The sequence below is a fragment of the Amblyomma mixtum genome, chromosome 10 (genome assembly GCF_055824585.1).
Source record: "Amblyomma mixtum isolate Tamu chromosome 10, ASM5582458v1, whole genome shotgun sequence".
NCBI lineage: Eukaryota > Metazoa > Arthropoda > Arachnida > Ixodida > Ixodidae > Amblyomma > Amblyomma mixtum.
Window position 1 is genome coordinate 26,403,661 of NC_143021.1, and position 23,402 is coordinate 26,427,062.

A 23,402-nucleotide genomic window follows, 5' to 3' on the forward strand; every position below is an offset into this window, starting at 1 on the left:
GAGAACGGGGATCAATAATTTTTATTTTTGTTTATGTAACACATCCTTTTCCCACTCCTAGACTGCTCTCAGTGCAGTAGGCAGCGTCACTCGCCCTTGCACGCATCAAATGAGCATCAAGTAAGGAAATTGGTTGTCTGCGCTTGTTTGTGGTAAAACTATATACCCACTTCGATCACACCGTATCATTTATAGTTATAGGGAAGCACTGAGCTTGCATGAAGAAGAAGAAAAAACGAAACACAGTGATGCGCATCTTCCAGGCACACGCAAAAGATCGTTTCGGTGTTTTTTCCTCACCCATGTCGGATGAAAATTGAAAGCAACAAAGTTTCTTTGCCCTCTACACCACATACCATAATGACAAAAGACGCCGCTTTCCTAAAATTGTTGCCTTGGGGAATGAATATTAACTAAGCGCATAAGTAGCGCCATCATTGTAGGTGCAAAGAGGTGGCACTGCCAATATGGGGATAAGAGCAGACAAGTAGGGCCATAGTTGAAGGTCTAGTGAAGTGGCATTGCTATTATTGGGGCTACAGTTGACAAGTACGGCCATCATTAAAGGTGTAATGAAGCGGCATTGCCAATATAGAGACAACCGCGCGCATTTAGGGCCAATGTTTGAGATGATGTAACAGAGCATAGCCAATATGGGGAAAATAGCGGATGAGTAGGGCCATTGTTGGATATGATACTGAATGGTTATGCCAATATGGCGTCAAAGAAGTCAGTATTGGTCCTATATATAGGGCAAGAATAGTCAGCTCTCTCACAGTATTGGGCCGACAGTTTGTGCTGCCTGATAGCTTGTTGTTCTTTGTTTATTTGTTGCTTTGATAGTGTATTAGAGAACGCCAAGGCTAAGAAATAAAAACCCTGAGGTTGCCCTAACGTTCTCGGACTGCAGTACAGCTGCAACGGAAAAAGATTAGCACAAGTCACACATGACCGGAGCAGAAAAGTTGCGAGACGCGGCGCTATCGTAGCTGTATGCGAGATAGCGAGAGTGCCTGGCACATTCCACTTTCCAGAGGGGGGTGGCAGCCCATCCGAAAGCAGGCGCTGCCACACAATACTTTTGCCAGTGCGTCCCCACTCTTTAAAGTGCTTCCCCAGCACATTTTTAAAGGAAAACGGTGATAAAGATAACGTTGCTCGCCACGCCAGCGCAAAAAAAAAATAAATAAAACGATCTCATGTGCTTAGTCGCCTTAGCACATGGTTTGGCTGATAAGACATGCATCTACAGGTGTTCGTTTACGACGTTGCATTTTTGATGGGCGAATGTCTAGGTGGGCTGCTTTCAGCCGGCCACCCCCGCTTTAGGAAATGGAATGTTCCTGACACCCTCGCTATCGGTGTACTCGGCAACAATAGCGCCGCGTGTCGCGATTTTTTCGCTCCAGTCATGATTCACTTGTGCCATTCTTTTTCCGTTGCAGCTGTACAAATATCAAGAAGAATAGATTGGCAACAAACCTTAAATGCGAAAATTGTGTCTTTCTGTACAGAGCTGACGTACGCAGGCGATGCAAAGTCGTAATCGCTCAGCAAAATGAAACAGCAGTTAGCACTTTGCAGGCCAGTGTGCACAAAGCACAGGGAAGAATCATCAAGAAGTGCGCCATCAATATGCCTAACCGTAAATTTAAACCAATACACCTGCAGTGCAACACCCATGCTAGACAAAGCCGCAGTTGTACAGTGGCAAGCGCAAGCTATGCCGGCCATGCATAAACCTTGTAAACAATTAGTTTTAGTGTAAAACAGTTGATACTACAATTCTTAAATATATAAGTAACACAGCATTCACCAAAAGTTTCTTCATTCGCAAGATCTGTTTCATGGTTTAGTAGGCAGATAAATTAAAACTTGGCAGAAATAATTTGGTACCCGCCTCATCAGATTGCGGCTTAGCTATGTGCTAAAGTATTTTTGCATAAGTTTGGTTTATTGGGGTTTAACGTCCCAAAGCAACTCAGGCTATAAGGGACGCCGTAGTGAAGGGCTCCGGAAATATCGACCACCTGGGGTTCTTTAACGTGCACTGACATCGTACAGTACATGGGCCTCTAGAATTTTGCCTCCATCGAAATTCGGTTGCCGCGGCCGGGATAGAACCCCCGTCTTTCAGGTCAGCAGCCGAGTGCCGTAACCACTGAGCCACCGCGGCGGGGCTTTTTGCTTAAGTACACGCAGTCTGCTTTCTTAGATCTACTGCAGCAGTTTGTAGCGAAAAACCTGGTTCGCGTTTAGCATATCTCATTTTGTGCATTTAGGCCTCGTAGGTTACGTGTATCACCTTTGTAGTTGTCAAATATGCACAGTGCTTTTTTATTTATGCATAAATTTTTATTATTGTCTTCCCAAAGTTATGGTTTGGTGCATATACTTTGGTAGTATAATTTTACATTGTAGCCTGTAGTAAATAAGATAATTTTAAAGGAACTGTTTTAATCAGTCAGCAATGGAATTCCGGAAATTACAAATGGTATAGTCAGCTTTCACTTTACCAACATGCTTGGTGCATGAAAGTTCTTCACAGAGTGACGTGTAAATAATTTTCTCGTTTTACCTGTTCTATCAAAATCTGGTCGCAACCTGTGTTGTGGCGCAATCTCCTGTGACTATTGGGTTGAAGACTGTATTTTTGTACAGCTTGTATTTTAGCTCAGTTAGTTACTGAATAGCCTCTACAGCCGTTTGAGCAGTTGCGCGTCAGCAATTGATTCTAAGTATTGCCAAGTATCATTGTAGTGTTTGTTCGACAAAAGCATTTGTTGGGCGAGTTGGGGTTTTCGATGATCCATAACTACAGCGCAAACTACAGGACAGAGATGAAGAAGGGACACCACACAGCGCTGACTCACAACTAAAGTTTTATTGGATGCCAGCAGCTATAAATACCTCCCTGGCGGCCAGAAAGAATGCAGTCCACATTTACATGCGTGACTGACATACTAGTATACCAGTCACGTGCCACCAAGCAAATCACATGCGCGAGAATACAATATAATCAGTGAGCAAGCACTTGTCAGTATTCGCAATCAAGGTATCGTCTTTCTTTTTCTGACAACGTGACACATGAATCACTGATGCATTCTTCCGAGAGCCTAGCTATTAAGTGAGCTTCAATGATCTCCCTTGCTAACGAGTCACGGTTCTTTTCTAACACTGCACTTTCCTGATAGTTTGGCGCAGACATAGGTATCATCGTCATCTTCATTGCCTTTGCAGTGTCTGCAATGTTTCGCATCGTGGCCAGAGATAGCGACACGGGAGACATTATACTCATGCTCTTTGAGTCTTTCGTTTAAACATCGGCCGGTTTGGCCGATGTATCGCTTACCACAAGACAGTGGCAGCGAATATACCACCCCTTCCTGGCAAGGCACAGGAGGGGTGGTATATGTAAAAACAGTTTGTGCCTTGCCAGGGAGGGGTGGTATATTCGCTGCCACTGTCTTGTGGTAAGCGATACATCGGCCAAACCGGCCGATGTTTAAATGAAAGGCTCAAAGAGCATGAGTATAATGTCTCCCGTGTCGCTATCTCTGGCCACGATGCGAAACATTGCAGGCACTGCAAAGGCAATGAAGATGACGATGATACCTATGTCTGCGCCAAACTATCAGGAAAGTGCAGTGTTAGAAAAGAACCGTGTCTCGTTAGCAAGGGAGATCATTGAAGCTCACTTAATAGCTAGGCTCTCGGAAGAATGCATCAGTGCTTCATCTGTCGCGTTGTCAGAAAAAGAAAGACGATACCTTGATTGCGAATATTGACAAGTGCTTGCTCACTGATTATATTGTATTCTCGCGCATGTGATTTGCTTCGTAGCACGTGACTGGTATACTAGTATGTCAGTCACGCATGTTAATGTGGACTGCATTCTTTCTGGCCGCCAGGGAGGTATTTATACCTGCTGGCATCCAATAAATATTTAGTTGTGAGTCAGCGCTGTGTGGTGTCCCTTCTTCATCGCTGTCCTGTCGTTTGCGCTGTAGTTACGGATCATAGTGTTTGTTCGTTCACGTTCAAGGCTGCAGGAAAGGGCTGTTATCATTTTTGTTCGTGACGCGCGAAGCGACCAGTCTAATCTCGATTGATCGCAGCCATGAAAGGCTGCATCTAGGTTTTTCCAGATTACTGTAGATGATCTTGTCCTGATATCTGGAAGTTTCCTTGCCGGCTTTAAATTGGGCGATGCCGCGAGCGGCGGACATTCGTAGTTTGACGACTGACGAGCACGTTTGTTGCTTACGTCTTTCTGCCTTACTGACGTGCTAAGTGTTGCGTCACAGCCCATGTGCTTGGCTGATCAGAGCAATGAGTTCAGCAGTTTTGCTTTGTATTTTTGTTGACTTAGAAAAAAATAAACTTCTTTTTCTACGCCGCCGCCAAGTTATTCCGTTCTTTTGCGGGCGCAAGTCAGCCCAAATAAAGAGCTTCGTTTTCAAGTCTTGTTGGTGTTTTCGTGACCACTGGACTACCGTCACTACAACGTGACATCTGGGGGAGGTGCTGGGTAGCGTCCCATGTTCCGGACACCCCCGTACAAGTCGTGACGCCAGCCCTCTGAGTTATTTACCGCAGGACCTGAGTCCAGTCCACCGCCCAAGCCGACGTCTGCAAGGCGACGCACCTGAGTTCGTGATTCTGCCGGACCCTACCCGGAAGCGAAAGCCAGTAGCAATGTCCACCATGAGCTTGCCCCAGACGACGGCTCCAATCGTTCTTCAGCAGCCCCGGGTGCCACCAACCTTTCACGCTTCGCCTGGTGCTGGCCCCGAAGAATGGCTGGAACAGTTCGACCGTGTGGCTCTCTTTAACAACTGGGACGACGCCATGAAAATTAGGTACGTTTTCTTCGTCTTGGAGGGACCAGCAAGAGTCTGGTTTGAGAATGAGGAAGCTAGCCTTACGGATTGGGAAACCTTCAAGGAGCAGCTTCTCAAGACTTTCGCGAACGTCGTGAGAAAGGAGGAAGCCCAGCAGCTGCTACAGTCTCGCATACAACGCCCAAACGAGACCGTTGCAGTGTACACTGAGGAGATGAAGCGTCTCTTCCGGATTGCCGACTCGAGCATGAAGGAAGAAGAAAAAGGTCAAGCTGCTTATCCGAGAAGTTAAAGAGCAACTCTTTGCGGGCCTCGTACGGAACCCACCGAAAACCGTTGCGGAATTCGTCAAAGAGGCATCCACCATGGAAAAAAACACTTGATGCCAGAGCCTGCCATATGACCGCCAGCAGCGCGTTTTCTCATAAAGATGCCTGGACACCGTTAACAACGGTAACTTGCGGGAGGTTATCCGTCAGGTTGTGTGAGAAGAGCTCCGATGATTCCTGCCAACGGGAACGCAGCCGCAGCTTTCATTGCTCACTGACGTCGTCCGGGACGAGGTTCAACAGGCCTTGGCTGTGACGCCGACACCCACTCAGCCTCTGCAGCCCCCAGCCATGACTTACGCCGCAGCTGTGCGCCGTCGTGCACCTCGACGACGGGACCCAAGCAATAATAGCCCTCAGCCAGCTGCGTTGGACCACCGCCCTCCCGCCCCAACCCGCCCGTCCTACAAGCGTCGCACACAGCCAAGGAAATGCGACGAGTGGATAACTCTCGACCAGCGCCGCCCACTATGCTTCCACTGCGGCGAAGCCGGTCACGTCCTCCGGCACTGCCCATACAGAAGACTGGGCATCCGAGGGTTCTCTTACGACGCTCCACGACCCCGACCCGGCCAGCGACCATCCGAAATCGAAGAGTTTTTGCGTCGGGAAGAATGCCCATCGCCGAGCCGCCTATCACGTTCCCGGTCGCCATCGTCACCACGCTTTGTATCTCCTAACCGAGGTTACGCCGTGCGTGGACGCTCCCCCATCCCCCAAAGGTTAAACTGAATAAAGCAGCCCCTGGAGGTGAGGTTGCTTCTAAGCGCAAGGACAAAGATCCTCCACCGACGACAACTCCGACAACAACTCCGACGACACCAACGACGACAACTTCGACGACAACACCAACGGCGACGACGACGCGCCCAGACTTGACGCCTTTACCGCTTCCCATAGAAGTAACGTCGGAGTACGCCCACAGCAACCTCAATACCCGACGAAGCCGAGATCGGACACCATAGACAACGTGCAATAAAAAACGCGAACAAAGTGACCTTGAAGTTACGGTCGACGGTCACGCGGTTACTTCCTTGATCGACACGGGAGGTGACTACTCCGTCATGACCGGGCCATTCGCTGTTCGACTGAAGAAAGTGACAACAACTCTGTATGGTCCGCTGATCCGCACCGCAGGTGGTAACCTGATTACGCCTACAGGACGCTGCACCGCGAGAGTTACTGTAAATGGGAGAACCTATGCTACAACCTTCCTGGTCCTACAGCAATGCCCGCAAGACGTGATTTTGTGAATGGACTTCCTGAATGAACATCGGACGATCATCGATCTTCGATCTAAGTCGATCAAGCTTTCCACGGAGAACGCCATACCTGCTGCGACGAGCGCAACTCATCACGTTGCCTTAAACGTCCTCGACGAAGCATTGAGCGTGCTGCCCCGATCGAGTGTCCTCGCCTGCATAGGTACTGGAGACATCTAAACTGCCGAAGGTGTCATCGAGGGGAACACCCAGCTACTCCTGGATCGAGGACTGGCCGTCGCAAGGGGAGTCGCCCAAATCCGAAATGGCCAAGCCCAGGAGTTGCTAACCAACTTCACCGAAGAATACCGGCATCTAAACAAAGGTAGAACGATCGCTTTCCTCAACGAGCAGGCAGACATCAGATACATATTTTCCCTGCCCGACCAACCTGTAGAACCATCTGACCAACGCCATCAACCAACGCTGGATATCAACCCAGCATTACCACGGAGCAGACAAGACCAAATACGCAGTCTTCTTCAAAAGTACAGCGATTGCTTCTCATCAGCATCGAATGTGCGACGAACCCGGCTTGCCAAGCACCGCATTGTCACAGACGAACACGCCCGACCACTGTGACAGAGCCCCTACCGCGTATCGCCGCTACAACGCCAAGCTATCCGCTCGCAAGTTGAGGAAATGCTTCGCGACGACGTCATCCAGCCGTCGAGGAGCCCCTGGGCAGCACCAGTCGTCCTAGGGAAAAAGAAAGACGGCACCCTTCCCTTTTGCGTCAATTACCGCCGCCTGAACAGCATTACGAAGAAGGATATGTACCTCCTCCCCCGCATGGACGATACATTGAACCGGCTGTGCAAAGCTAAGCACTTCTCATCGATGGACCTAAGGAGCGGATACTGGCAAATTGAAGTCGACGAAAGAGATCGCGAAAAGACTGCGTTCATCACACCAGACAGACTCTTCGAGTTCAAGGTGATGCCATTCGGCCTCTGCTCTGCCCCAGCGACGCTCCAGCGAGTAATGGATACGGTGCTCCCATGCTTGAAGTAGCAAATTTCTCTAGTCTACTTAGATGATGTTGTTGTCTTCTCCACAAGCTTTGAAGACCACCTCACAAGGCTTCGGACAGTGCTGGAAACAATCAAGTCTTCAGGCCTAACACTGAAACCAGAGAAGTGCCACTTCGCCTACGAGGAGCTGCTTTTCCTTGGTCACGTCGTAAGCAAGGATGGAGTTCGCCCAGACCCTCAGAAGACGGCTGCGATCGCAGAGTTTCCACAGCCTAATGACAAGAAAGCTATACGGAGATTTCTTGGATTGTGCGCTTATTACCGGCGATTCGTCAAGAACTTTTCGCGCATCGCTGAGCCTTTGATCCAACTTACCAAGGCGGACGTGCCTTTTAAATGGGAAATGCCGCAAGAGGAAGCTTTCAAAGAGCTAAAGCGCCGCTTACAGTCCCCTCCTGTGCCCGGGCGCTTTGATGAAAACGCCGAAACCGAAATCCATACCGATGCAAGCAGTGTGGGCTTAGGAGCGGTGCTCGTTCACAAAAATGGTGGAGAAGAAAAAGTTATCTCGTACGCTAGCCGTTCACTGTCGAAAGCCGAAGCTAACTATTCGACGACCGAGAAAGAACGTCTCGCCATTATTTGGGCCACGTCGAAATTTCGCCCCTACCTGTACGGACGACCATTCAAGGTTGTGAGCGATCACCATGCTCTGTGCTGGCTACCCAATTTGAAAGATCCCTCCGGCCGCCTTGCTCGTTGGAGCCTGCGTCTTCAAGAATTCGACATAACTGTACTCTGTAGTCTACAAATCTGGCCGAAAGCATTCCGTCGCTGACTGCTTGTCGCGAGCCCCCGTCGACGCAGCAAACGAAGAAGAAGACGACGATGCTTTCTTAGGACCGGTAAGCGCCAGCAGTTTCGCGCAGCAGCAGCGCTCCGATCCTGAGTTGCAAAGCATAGTTGATTACCTGAAAGGCAAGACTGCATCGCCTCCTCGAGTATTCAAGCGCCAACTGTTGTCCTTCGTCATTCACAATAATGTCCTCCTGAAGAACTTCGCGTCCAACTGGAAAGTACATGTTGTCGTGCCCAAGAATCTTAGGCAAGACATTATGCAGGCATGTCATGATGAGCCGACTGCGGGACATCTCGGGATTGCTCGCACGTTGCACCGCATCCAGGAGAAGTACTATTGGCCGCGGCTAGCTCCGACGTTTCCCATTATGTGAAAACGTGCCGTGAGTGTCTGCGACGCAAAACGCCTCCGATTAGACCAGCCGGACTCCTGAACCCCATACCACCTCCAACTAAGCCCTTTCAGCAAATGGGGATGGACTTCCTCGGCCCCTTTCCGACTTCATCATCAGGCAACAAGTGGATCATCGTGGCCACCGACTACATGACCCTATACGCCGAAGCAAAAGATTTGCCTAATGGTACCGCAACAGAGGCAAAATTTTTTGTCGAACAAATTCTCCTGCGACACGGCGCCCCCGAAGTGCCCATCACAGACAGGGGGACGGCATTTACAGCGGAGCTGACGCAAACCATTTTAAAGTACTGCCAGACAAGCCATCGGAGGACAACTGCCTATCATCCGCAAACCAACGGACTCACAGAGCGTCTGAACAAGACCATCGCAGACATGCTCTCCATGTACATCGACGGCGAACAAAAGACGTGGGGCTCTATTCTGCCCTACGTGATCTTCGCCTATACTACTGCCGCCCAGGAGACAACCAGGTTTACTCCATTCCAGCTGGTATACGGCAGGAAGCTCACAACCACACTCGACGCAATGCTCCCGCACGTTTCCGAAGAAGACAAAGTCGACGTCGCCGCCTACTTTCATCGCGCCGAGGAAGCCCGAAGACTTGCGCGGCTTAGCATTCAAGACCAGCAGCACAGCGACGCCCGACGCTACAATCTGCGCCGACGAGACTCGCATACAAGCCAGGTGATCGGGTTTGGATATGGACGCCAGTTCGCCGCCGTGGATTGAGCGAAAAGTTCTGCGACGCTTATTTGGCCCGTACAGGGTTCTCCGTCGCATCGGTGACCTCGACTATGAAGTCATCCCCGATGGCACGACAGCATCTCAGCGACGCCGCCCACGCCCGGAAGTCGTACATGTCGTACGCCTGAAGCCATATTATGAACGCTAAAGGACTCGAAGTTTTCATTCTCCGTGTTTATTTTCACTTTAAAGCATCGAGACGATGCTTCTTTGGAAGGGGGTAATGCCACGTATCATTGTATTGTGTGTTCGTTCACGCTCAAGGCTGCAGGAAAGGGCTGTTATTTTTGTTCGTGACGTGAGAAGCGACCAGTCTAATCTCGATTGATCGCAGCCATGAAAGGCTGCATCTAGGTTTTTCCAGATTACTGTAGATGATCTTGTCCTGCTATCTGGAAGTTTCCTTGCCGGCTTTAAATTGATCGATGCCGCGAGCGGCGGACATTAGCAGTTCGACGGCTGACGAGCACGTTTGTTGCTTACGCCGCCGCCAAGTGATCCAGTTTTTTTGCGGGCGCAAGTCAGCCGAAATAAAGAGCTTCGTTTCCAGGTCTTGTTGGTGTTTTCGTGACCGCTGGACTGCCGTCACTACAACGTGACAGTATTCATCCGTTAAGCCATTAAAAGTGATATTGTTGTCAGCATATAAAACTCTTTATGCGTAACTAGGTACTAAAGTATTATCATTAATGCAGACTAGAAGTAAGTATGGCCCTAAATTATAGCCGTGTGAGACGGCGTATAAGATTTTTGACTAGATGATATGCCGTTAGCTTTAACACAGTGATACCAATCACTGAAAATTTTTACTTAAAATCAATGCTATTCCACATGCGCCGTTTATGTACAGTTATTTTCGCAAGATATGTTGAAGAGCGTTAAATGCTTTCTATCATGCCAAAAATGGCAGTTTAAAGCTTGCTCTATTTTGTACTCTTTTCTTTATTAGGTAGCAGTGTCATTTCTATAGATTTTTTCCTTTGGGAGACCTAATGCGTGGGTATAATCTGTGTGACAAAAGTAAACCAGTCTGGTATTTGTAACTATGAAATTCCTCAGAAAAATGGAAGTGTGTAATTTGCCCGATAGCCATCAATGTTGAATGTTCTTCACAGGATGGTGACATTTATGATTTTGACCACTTCTATAGCCGAGCGGGGCAGATATGCCGGAGATTGTCATGTGGAACCCATCAGCTCCTGGGATGATTCGTGCTTCATTGACAGCTACCAAACCAGCGTGGTGAGCGACGGCATTCTGCTATAGAACGACTCTGGAGATAGAGATATAGTAGATTTTCATTTACCTCCTGTTTTAAGGCTCACGAAAAAGATGTTCAAGCACAAACCACGCCATGATATCGGAAACTTCTGACTAGGTCGATATTAAAGTCCACAAGGCAGTCTCACGCACGCAATGAGCACCATCCGAAAACTCTTCAGATATATCTGTACGGCACTGGCGAAAATGGCGGCCCTAACAAGCGTTCAGTACATTGGTCGTAAATGACGTGTGAACCTCTGGTCATTGCTTACGACGACATTATGCAACTATGACCATTGCTATACTCGGATGCAGATGTCCTAAACGTTTCACCTATCCGACTAATGAAAGCTTGGTCAAGGGATACCTACATCAAATTGAGAAGTGCAGTAATTCTCCCGCTTAAATGGCAGTTGATGGCTGCTGTACTGCGGTATCCCGAAGCATCCTCTGTCCTCTGTTCTACGCTTTATGTGCTTTCACTACCTTGTCATAGGCATACGGCCTACAGTAATTTTATTGTTATTGTCTATTCCTCCTCTACCATTACGTTTTGGTCTTAACTCTGTTTATCCTCCAGTTGTACGAATACAGGTGTTATTATCGATGGACACATAACTGAGCTGGTTGGTGATAAGGTAAGTTTAGGCAGCACACAAATAGACAAGAGCATCAAAACTGGAACCGAACAGTAGAAGTTACGTTAATCACTCTCAGATTTAGCGGCTTCCCAGCATTATTCGTCTTGGTTTTGAGCTTTGTCACCACCTGATGCACAGTCCTCCTAGCTGCCGCCGGAGCTGTAGTTGTCCACTCGAAGTGATGTTGGTGCTGTGATAATGCGGTCCCTCATTGTCATGTACACTATTTTGACGTTTTATTAAAGTAATGTGTATGCTTAATGCCCTAATTTCTTGTTATTTTCTGGCTCAGGAGGCCACAAAGTGTCCCGCTACGGACAGGCATGCGTTTTCTTTTAAAGCCTTTGAGCTCACTTTGGCTGGGGGCTGTAGGCGTGAACGCCTGAGTGGGCCAGCTTGTCTCATTTTTACTGCAGGAATGCTCAAAGAGAGGCTATAGAGAGAAGAGCGCAAGCGCTCCGTTCCTGTGCGCGGCATTTGGCTGAGCACTACACGGCGCGATCACAAGCAGTGAAAGTCGGACCTCCCCATTGGTTAGCGTCATGTCCGCCTGTGTGCTACTTCCACACACCATCGTGGCGATATGCTATGGCAAGAAACCAGCAGGACGTCCCTGATTAATCGGTGGCTACGCCAATGTTTCGACTGAAAGCCCTAAAAGAAGTAGCATGATTGACCTGCCCTATTCGTGCGCTGAAAGCTGTACAGTTTACCGCGTATTGTAACATATTGCGACATTTTTGGCGACTGCTCAGTTTTAAATTTCTTCTCGGTATTACATAGCACACCCTTCTCAGTAAAGATGAGGTGGCAGCATTTCTTGAAGGTTTTGGCGACAGGTTTCCCTCACTGCATAAAACGTCCACGTCAAGGCAAGGCTTTTCTATAGCCTTGTAGATAAACTTAAGGGAAGGCAGTGAGTTGGTCATGTTATAAAATGTACAGAAAGGAGCACTTGTTGTTTGTGCAAACAAGGCGGCGAATGTGAAAGACAGAGAAGTATACCGAATTAGTGTTTACAGCTGTTAGCGAAGGCGGTAAAAATTTTAAATCATTGGCGGTTTCAGGCGCGCGCTGTAGATAGGACAGGGTAAGTGAACAATGAGAGCCACTCCATACAGCAGTGAAATTGACGTGACTGCTGCTATTGGTCAGTATGATGACAACAATGGTAATGTCGGTAATTAACAGCTAACACACTCGGGGAAATGCAAAGTTGCAATGATCATTACACAGGTAAAGGGGCGCTGACTCTTTATACCTCAGCAAATACCTAAACAGCTTCTTGACTGAAGGCAGGAAAACGTCACTGCAGTCGCAGGCTTCTTGCGCGGCTCATGCTGGGTGTGAGCTGTGCCGGCTGCGCGCTTGCACTGGACTCTAAATTCTCAGCTTCCAATCACTGGCCACACAGCGCATAATACACAGAGCATTCTGACCCGGAAGAAGATCGTCAGCCAGGCCGTATATGTAGTGGACCACACGAACGTTTAAACTGTGACTGGTGTCGTGCGGACAACCCGGGGCTTGTGGCCCTCTAATTTATTTATTTATTTATTTCTTGACAAATAAAATTTTGCTACCACCATTCTGGACTGAACGTGATAAAACTTTCTTTGCCCGAAAGTCTGTTGAAACGTGAAGCTATTGCATGAAATCTGCTGAATGGTGTACAGACGTGTTTGGTTTTCGCTTTTTTCTCCTTGGTATTTACTGTTTCGCTGTTTCTTATTGCAGTTCTAAAACAATGTACAAGATGTTTCTGCTTATGCTGTCATCTCTTCTCTCTTGACAGATGAGAATGCTGAAGTTTATAACAAATATGACCAGTCCGACTGCAAAATATTTCCTTGCGGTAGATCTGAATGTTCGGTATTTCACGAACGTTGCCACATCTCCTCTGCTTGAAGTGCACGTGCAATCTCCAGCGAAGAAAACGTGCAGGGATTACGACAGATTTATATATCCCACTGTAAGTTGTTGAAAAAAAAATCTTGATTGACACAAAATGTTTTATAATTCGTTATTCATCACCGGTTTAGAACTTCTAGTTGGCAGAACCGCTGCCCGAATAGCTGTTGCCTCTGGTTACTAAGGCTAGAATTTGCTCTGCGCCTTCCTCGATCGAGCAGAAGGGCGTACACAATGTGAAAACAAACAGAATAATAAGAATACAATGAATTATAAACATTATTTATTGAATATGTGACGGAGCAACGATGTGTATCGGTCTTATTGCGTTGAATGGCTTCATTTCTGGATACGCTTGGTCGTTTAAGTGTATCGCTAGAAAGATCTATAACAGGTAAGTAACACATGATTATAAACTAACATTCTTACAAAGGGCCTTGAGAAAAAATGATTTCATCATAGTCAGGACACAGAGCAATAACGGTGATGGGGTACTTTTAATGACAAAGGCGAAAAAAATTCAGGGGGGCACTTTGGTGACCTAAAGTGCGGTGAGGCGAAAGCCTTAAGCGCAGTGTTGCTGCTTGTGTCAGCGATGCGTTGTTAAGATGTTAGGCTTCGCCTCTAAAAGTGAAACACGTCAGCGTCTTGCAACGCTGCCAGGGAGTCCATAGAACGCCATCGCCCGTTCGGTTCCACGCCTTGCTCGTCGGTAAATTGGTTTTTGAGGAAACGAAATGTATCTGTCTCTCATATCTCTGTGGAAACCTAAACCTCGCCGTAACGGAAAGGGAGGAAGATGGAAGTGAACGCAAAGACCGTATTCACTAGACGCGCCTTTGTTCATTCCAAACCATCGAGCTGGCATGGCGGAGTGGTAGCATGCTCATCTCGCACTCCGGAGACCGGGGTTCGATTCCCAAACCCGACCAATTTCCTACTCGGTTTTATTTATTTATCTGGTCTGACTAGAAACGTTAACTAGGATAAGCGGACAATTAAGCAATTAAGTAAACTCAGTCCCACTTACTTAGAGCACCACTATACGATCCCTTTAATTGCTTCCATGGTTGCTGGCCAAAGTACAATTGGCCCCGTTTGAAATTCGCGCCCTCTAACGTCACGACCGTTTCGGCCTATTGAAAAGCGTGACATTTCTGCCGACAACTCCTGCTTACAACTATGAGGTATTAAAGGCTTCCGCCTTAATATTGGTAATTGTCGGCTTTTGCCTGCTTTGGATAGGGTTCGTAGTTGAGCTTTCAATCGTGGGATTCATACTGGCTATTCATACCTTCAGAATGTCACACAGTCCTTTCAATTGCAGAAATACGCGTCTAGTGCCTTTTAACAAACCTGCTTCTCACTTGCCCCGTATGTACGAATTTTCGATGCGGATCCCACTGGATGTCGCGTGGCCGGGGTGTAGAAAGCTTATATTGGGCATTCACTTACTCGGGCGAGTGTAACCATTGTTAGTTGACGACATCAGAAAGCAGAAAGTTTGACAGCGGTCCCCGTAGCTCAGCGGTAGAGCACCGGACGCGTAATTGGGAGGTCGTGGGTTCGGATCCCACCGGCTGCATGAGGTTGTTTTTCTTCTCCTTTTCTAGTCAATTAGCTTTAAGCGGTAACATATTCAGTAATATAAATTGATCAACACCACAAAATAAATAAACAAATTAAAAATCCTCTGTGCCCCTTGGTTTCTGTGGCTGTTGGCTTCTCTCATATTTATAACGAGCCCCTAATTCCCCTTTCCTTGTCTGCTTAATTGCTTAACGAGGGCCTCGGTTCTCGCAGCCTTGATGGCTTAGGAAGCATAAGAGGGTTCTCACACAGCTTCCACCCTTGCCGTTCGATGACGTTCTACGTCACATCAGCGGTAACTCAGGACGTGCTACGTCCGCCGCTTAAGAACGTGGGTGGCGCTGGTGAACACTCCCAAGGTTAGGTAATTTGTAAACATAAATACCCCAGAAAGCAGGAAGTTTGACAGCCGTCGCCGTAGCACAGCGGTAGAGCACCGGACGCGTAATTCAGAGGTATGGGTTCGGATCTCACTGGCGGCATGTGGTTGTTTTTTCTTCTGCTTTTCTAATCAATTAGCTTTAAGCGGTAACATATTCAGTAATATAAATTGATCAACACCACAACATAAATAAACCAATTAAAAATCCCCTGTGCCCCTTGGTTTCTGTGGCTGTTGGCTTCTCATATTTATAACGAGCCCCTGATTACCCTTTCCTTGTCTGCTATATATATATATATATATATATATATATATATATATATATATATGTGAGAGAAGCCAACAGCCAGAGAAACCAAGGGGCACAGGGGATTTCTTTGTGGTTGTGGCATGTGGTTCTTTTTTCTTTTGCTTTTATAATCAATTATATTTACGCAATAACGTATTCAGTAATATTTTAAATTGATCAAAACAGCAAAATAAATAAATTTAAAATATCCCATATATATATATATATATATATATATAATTAAGCAAACAAGGGAAGGGGAATGAGGGGCTCGTTATATATATGAGGGAAGCCAACAGCCACAGAAACCAAGGGACGCAGGGGATTTTTAATTTACTTATTTATTTTGTGCTGTTGTTCGATTTTGAGTATTACTGAATATGTTATCGTTTAAAGCTAATTGATTAGAAAAGCAGAAGAAAAAACAACGACATGCCGCCTGTGGGATCCGAACCCACGACCACCGAATTACGCGTCCAGTGCTCTACCGCTGAACTACGGCGACGGCTGTCAAATCTGCTTTCGAGGGTATTTATGTTTACAAATAACCTAACCGTGAGAGTGTTCATCTGCGCCACTTAAGTTCTTAAGCGGCGGACGTAGCACGTCCTGTGTTACCTCTGGTGTGACGTAGAACGTCATCGAACGGCGAGGGTGGAAGCTGTGTGAGAACCCTCTTATGCTTCCTATGGCGTCAAGGCTGCCAGAACCGAGGCCCTCGCTAAGCAATTAAGCAAACAAGGGAAGGGGTGAGAGGGGCTCGTTATAAATATGAGGGAAGCCAACAGCCGCAGAAACCAAGGGACGCAGGGGATTTTTAATTTACTTATTTATTTTGAGCTGTTGTTCGATTTTGAATATTACTGAATATGTTATCGTTTAAAGCTAACACCACATGCCGCCGGTGGGATCCGAACCCACGACACCCGAATTACGTTCAAGCCCTACCGAACTTACCGCTATCAAGGGATGTCTAACTCACCGGCCACTCATTTGATCAGATTTCTGCTACCATTCTGGAATCAGGCTTTAAAACTAATCATGACCGGGAAATTAGGGCGTCTTACCTTATCTATAAGTTCAATACAGTGTCTTCCGGTTTAAATGAAAGCACAGGAAAATTGAGTTCCATACCCTCTTAATGCCCAAATATTTCGCTTTTAGGTCAGTGTATTCTGGTTCGTCATCGGTTTCTTTTCTAGATTTAGTAATAGGTATTCTTTATACTGATTATGCTGTTCATTGCCTCCATGTGTTTCATTGATCATGTGTAATTTCTTCCTTCTTCAATCTCACTGTTCAAAATGGTCACTTCTCATCTTAGGACTGATTATAAGCAAAGTACATTGCCATGTTTATTATATATAGCTAACACAGCAGATACACTAAATTTCACAGAGTAACTGTTGTGTATTGTGGTTCATTTATCGTCTTGTGATTGACATTGGGATTCATTTATCGTTCTGTAGACATGCGCCTGATGCTTTTTATCGAATTTTTTGGCTCTGTTATCCTGTGCGTTGTTCTTCCCTACATACATTGTGCCATCCCTCTCGATCCAGACATTCTGACGAAGGCCGCTCCACGGTCAAAACGTCTATAATTTGTTTCAAGCGTTTCAAACGTTGGTCTACGTTCTTACTACTACATACCGTGCCAAGATTTTCCCCTTTTTTTGGCTGCGTTATTGAATACCAATGGATCACGGGAAGACCACGTTTAAACGCGTCTTTTGGAAGTTCCCAAAGAACGAAGCCTCAACAACCATTCTAGGTGATTCACAGACGAAACATCTTTTCCACCACTTTGACCCACACGTCAGTGGAACCCGAGCCTTCGTTACGCAATGCGGGGCTGTCATCGACGATGTAAGTGATTTATTTTGATTTATTTTGATTTATTGATGTAAAAATTCAATCAGTTCATTTATCCTGCGCTGCCAAATGCCGTCAGAAAGGGGGCAGTCGCCCCGTCAAGCTGCTCTCTGAAGCAGCTTTTTCGTGTCTGCTCCTTTCCTTTGTAAAAGAGGAAAAATAAACTATTATTATTATTATTATTATTAAGTGCACTCTTGGACTTTGTACCCCGGACGTCAACGACATTGATCCTTCATGTCGGCACAAACGACATCGCTTCAAGTTCCGGAAAAGCATCTTTTGCAAAATACACTTCCCTGCTGGATTACATTTCTAAAGAACACCCGGATATCACCAGAATATATGCAAGTCTCATCTTGCCAAGGACGCCAAACCGCCGTCGAAGGGACAACAATGGTGCGTTCGTGCACCGCTGTAACCAAGAGGCCAGCCACTTCAACCACATTCTGCAGCACTACTGCCGACATTCAAAGCAAGTCCGCTTTCTACAACATGGTTTCAATTGGCTACCAACAGCCCGTTTCCTCGCGGCTGATGGCCTGCATCCCAGTTTTGAGGGCGTCTCATAACTGGCTGGCCATTTTAGAGAGATCTGCTTCCAGTCTTCCTACAACAGATCTTCACCTTCCAGGAATGATTGCACACCTTCCAGTGAGCCCCAACTTTCCACTGAGATTACCAGTACTGATACACAACTTCATCCTATCGCTCCACGATCCTGCGAAGATGAATGGCCTTCATTAACGTCCAGGACTTCCGCGACTGTCTCCCGTGCTCAACCGCCTTGTGAAAATAACGGTTCTTCTGCCACTACGAATGCTTCCGTGGCTGTTTGTGACAAATAGCGACACAGCGAGCCACCCCAGCACCCAACCGTCCTCCAGAAATGAGCAACCACCTCTGCCACCCGTTCAAGTCGGAACAGCTCCTACAGCAAAAGGCCACCGCTCTTCAGCGTACTTCACGCCCAACGCATCGTTGTCAAGGAATGCGCCTTCTCCTCAACATCTGGGTGAAAAGACAAGGCCTGCTTCAGCGTCGTCAGGGGCTGTGCCTTCGCCTCACCAACTGTGCGGGAAAACAAGACCTGCATCAGTCCCGGGTAGTTCATCTAGTGCCTCCAAGTCTCAACCACGCAGACAAAATGGTCGCCCTACGAAAAATGACAAATCTGTCGTAGCCTCTGAGCGTGACGAATACAAGCTCCGCAGCACCAACTCCAAAGCCTCCCGGTCCGAGCGACAGCGATGACTAGCCACGTCATTTTCCGGTAACAGTGCTCCTACACACTACTCTGTCGGATTTCTAAAGCTCAGAAAAATAGCCGATAAGTGCATTCGCCACGAGTTGCATGTTGCCGCCCTAAGGACCTACTTAGCATCGTCCATAGCCCCGAAAGGCCTTCGCATAACCGTACAACCAGCTATATCTGAAATGTAAGAAAAGAATATATCACGATGGAATACGATGCTATCAACCGCTTCGCTTGAACTTACCCGTGTTGTTTTAGAACACTATGTATCTTCCGGGAATACATTACGTAATACCGCAAACCAACTGTGCTCTCGCTATAAACTAATCTCTTCTGAAACGTTCGCGTTGGAAGAGTGCAAAACCAAAAAGCGAGACGAGCTTTGCGCCATTAAAACAAAAAAGCTGTTACGAGACAACGTAGGCTATTCTTCCAACGTAGTTAGCAATGACCGTGAATTCATGCATAATTCAACTGACAAAGAATGCCCGTCTTCTTTCACGGCGGCACTAGCGGTTAAAAAAGAACGCAGTCCTCCCGATTTTTCGAATATAATTAATATCTCAGATCATGAATTAAGCTTCGAAGAAAATAAAGTGCTGTCCCGGGGCCTCATCTTTTGTCCTGCCACAGGCGGTTTTGGGGTGTTTCAGTTGATGAGAGATCTGGATAATTTTGCTCTGAATCTTCGCCTTCGAGAATTTTTTCATAATAACCCTAATTCAAATGCATCGTGCAATACATTGCCGTCTTACAAACACTGGGTTCCTCCAACACAGCGTGACAAGTGTCTAGAATTGTACATTAGTGCTGTACAAAAAGATGTGCTACAACTGTATAAGAAACAGATCCCTTTTAATCGGAACCTTTCAGTTCGCGAGACAAAAGCGATGGCGACTATAAAAGGGATGGCTACTATAATCCATCGATTCCCGGCGGTCGTGAAGGGGAGCGGCCCATATAGGTCGATGCCCACACGATCGAAAGGGCGAGCCGGGCACGATAAGGGCTGTAACGGGGCAGTCGAGGGTCGAGGAGGCGACTTCCGCTGCTGACAGGCTGTGCAGGAGCGAACGTAGCGACGAACGAAATTGTACATGCACGCCAGTAGTTCCTCTGGCGTAGTCGCTCGTAGGTTTTTGGCGATCCAGCGTGAGCGCTTTGAGGGTCGCCATGGTAGTGCGCACAGATCTCAGATCGAAGATGTCGGGGAACCACGAGGAGACACTTTCGGCCGTCCGGACGATAGTTGCGGCGGTAGAGGAGATCGTCGCGGATGGCGAAATGGGAAGCTTGGCGACGAAGTGCCCGAGGGAAGGAGGACGTAGAGTGTGCACGAAGGGCATCGAGCAAGGAAGAAATCCATGGATCCTGGCGTTGTTGATTGGGCATGTCGATAGTAGTGAGCGCTGCGAGTAGGGAATCAGATACGAGGGAAGAGGGCGCAGGAGAGGGCAGTGGCGAGCGTGACAAGGCGTCGGCGTCGGAATCCTTGCGGCCCGACTGGTAGACTACGGTAATATCGAATTCTTGAAGACGGAGTGCCCAGCGGCCAAGGCGTCCTGGGCGATCTTTGAGGGAGGCCAACCAACACAAGGCGTGGTGATCAGTAACGACGGTGAACGGGCGGCCATATAAGTATGGGCGGAATTTCGTGAGAGCCCACACTACGGCCAGACACTCCTTTTCAGTCACGGTGTAGTTCGGCTCTGCTTTGGTGAGAGCACGGCTGGCGTACGCAACAACGTATTCAGAAAATTCGGGCTTGCGCTGGGCCAGGACAGCACCGAGATCGATTCCGCTTGCATCGGTGTGCACCTCAGTAGGAGCACTGGGGTCATAGTGCCGAAGAATAGGGGGTGAAGTAAGAAGACGACGGAGGCAGCAAAAGCTTCATCGCAGGCAGAGTCCCACGTAGACAGGTTGGCGGGACCATTGAGGAGTTTCGTAAGGGGCGCGACGATAGAGGCGAAATTAGGGACAAAGCGCCGAAAATAGGAGCAGAGGCCTACAAATCGGCGCACCTGTTTCGTAGAAGTCGGTTTAGGGAAGTCAGCTACAGCACGGAGTTTGTCAGGATCGGGTAGGACGCCATCTTTGGATACCAGGTGGCCGAGGATTGTCAGTTGCCGGGCGCCAAAGTGACATTTTTTGAGGTTAAGTTGAAGGCCAGCACGGGTGAGGCAGCTCAATATCTGGCGCAAGCGCTGGAGATGCGTCGGAAAATCGGGCGAAAACACAACATCATCCAAGTAGCAGAGACAAATGTTCCACTTGAGGCCGCGCAAGATGTCCATCATTCGTTCGAACGTGGCGGGAGCGTTTCAAAGACCGAACGGCATTACGGTGAATTCATACAGACCGTCCGGGGTAACGAATGCCGTTTTAGGACGGTCGGAGTCAGACATCGGGACTTGCCAATAGCCGGAACGGAGATCCAGAGAGGAGAAGAATTCGGCGCCTTGCAAGCAGTCAAGGGCGTCGTCAATACGGGGTAGCGAGTAGACGTCTTTGCGCGTAATTTTGTTGAGCCGGCGATAGTCCACGCAAAATCGTACCGAGCCATCCTTCTTCTTCACCAGGACAACGGGGGATGACCAAGGACTGGCAGATGGCTGAATAATGCCGCGTTGTAGCATGTCGTCCACTTGCTGAGCGATGAGGCGGTACTCGAGAAGTGACACACGGTATGGGCGCTGGCGGAGAGGAGTATGGGTACCGGTTTTAATGTGGTGCTGGACAGTGGTCGCACAGCCCAAAGAAGAGGACTGGTGGTCAAACGATGAGCGAAACTGGTGGAGCAGGGCAAGAAGCTGCGCGTGGTGAGCCGTGTCGAGGGCGGGGTCAATAGAGCGGTCGAAAATGTCCGAAGGCAGTGTGTGATTGGGAGTAGCGCCACGTGGGGTGAGGGCAGCGATGTCGGGACTGGAGGAGGTAACATCGGTGTCCAAGGAAGTGATCAAGTGAGCGGTTTCAACATGGCCAAGGCACTCGCCACGGAGCAGGGAGAACGCAGAGAAGGAGGTGTTAGAAACGAGGATGGCGGCAGCACCGTGTTGAATGTCGATGACGGCGAAGGGAACAGAGAGGCGTCGGCGAGAAGCAAGGATGGGGGAAGGCGTGAAGAGGACGGTGGCGTCAGAAACAAAGGCGGCGCAAACAGGGACAAGCACAGCACTGTCAGGGGGAATGTGAGTGTCGTCGGCGACAACAAGCTTAGCATCACGGCGAATCGAAGGCTCGTCGAGGGCGCATCACATAGCGTAGAAAAGACAACATGCGCACGGGCGCAGTCAATGACGGCACTGCGGCGGGATAGAAAATCCCAGCCAAGGATGACGTCATGGGAGCTTGCACGGAGAACTAAAAATTCGACAACATATAAAACATCGGCGATGACTACGCGCGCTGTGCAAGCGGCAGAAGGATGAACCGGCTCGGCGCTAGCTGTACGGAGGGAGAGTCAAGAAGATGGGGTGGTAACTTTTCGAAGCGAACGGCAGAAGTTTTCGTTAATGACAGAAACGGTTGCCCCAGTGTCCACAAGCGCAAGTGTCTTGACGCCGTCTACAAACACATCAAGAAGATTCGGCGGTGAAAGGCGAGGACTTAAGCAGGGCGATGATAGCGCAGTTCGTGCCCCAGGAACTGCGGCTGCTAGTTTTCCGAATCGGCGGGGACGGGGCGACGCCTCATGGGCGACAAGGAGCGGCGTCGAGGGGAGGGCGAGTGGTGGTAAACGTAGGGCTGGCGGCCAAGCGCGTGGTCAGGTGAGGTCCCCTGAAGGGGTGGTTCGAAAGGAGGGCGAAAGGTGCGGTCCGCATCGCGGTAGTCCGGCAGGGGGTGGCGAGGCGCCGGCAGAGTACGTCGACAGAGGCGAGCGACGTGGCCTGGAAAACCGCAGGCGTAGCAGATCGGTCTGTTGTCTGTAGTGCGCCAAGGATTGTAGGCAGCGGGCGCGAAACGCTGTCGGGAAACAACAGGCGCAGGCACCGCAGGAGGAACATATGCGTAGGCCTGCGGCCGCGGTGGTCTTCTGACAGCCACCGTGAGAGGCACGGGTGCGGGCGCAGGCGGCACGCTTACTTGAGGGTCGTAGCTTAAAGGGGAGGCAACCGGGGTGGGCTGGATCGGGAGAAGACCGGCCTGGGGAGCCAAGGGTGCCGGTTGACGAAGACTAGGAAGTGCATCGGCGACCTCCTGCGTAATGGCATTCCGGATCTCAGGGCTGAGGACGGGCGGTGACAGGTGTGAGTTAGATATGAGCGAGAGCTGCCGGGCGACCTCCTCCCGCACTAAGTCTTTGATGGGGGCGAGTACCCCGCGAGTACCCCGCACCTACACCAAATGTAGAGTGGTTTATTGGCACGTTGAAGTGCTGGCGACGAAGACCCGGGCGCAAGTCGTCTAGGAACCAGCGTGGCGAGAGCCCGGCACACAAGCGGCAGTTCTCCAGCACGAGTTCTCCACCGGTGGCGCTAGCGCTTCGTCGTCGTTGGTGGCGGTGCTGAGTCATCTTCTTCATTCCAATATATATATATATATATATATATATATATATATATATATATATATATATACATGGTCTGTTCTGAAAGTAGTAGGACTCATTTTTTTAAACAAAATTTATTCAAGAGAATAGTACAAACAATTACAATTTTTCAAGGAGCACCCTTCCACACCTACACGCTGCTGCCAATGAGTTTTACAGTTTTCGTACGCCTCAAGGAACGCCTGGACTGGAATGCTGTTTAGCTCCCTCGTCACG

At 48.6% G+C, this 23,402-nt stretch overlaps 1 protein-coding gene across 1 annotated transcript in view; it reads left to right on the forward strand.

Moving 5' to 3' along the window:
- The window catches only part of LOC149325430 (uncharacterized), a 78,675-nt gene that overhangs the window by 28,550 nt on the left and 26,723 nt on the right, over window positions 1-23,402 (forward strand). Inside the window, exons 4-5 of the mRNA XM_089563191.1 lie at window positions 10,545-10,671; window positions 13,129-13,305. Of these exons, the coding sequence (XP_089419317.1) occupies window positions 10,545-10,671; window positions 13,129-13,305 (304 nt within the window). The remainder of the gene's footprint in view (window positions 1-10,544; window positions 10,672-13,128; window positions 13,306-23,402) is intronic.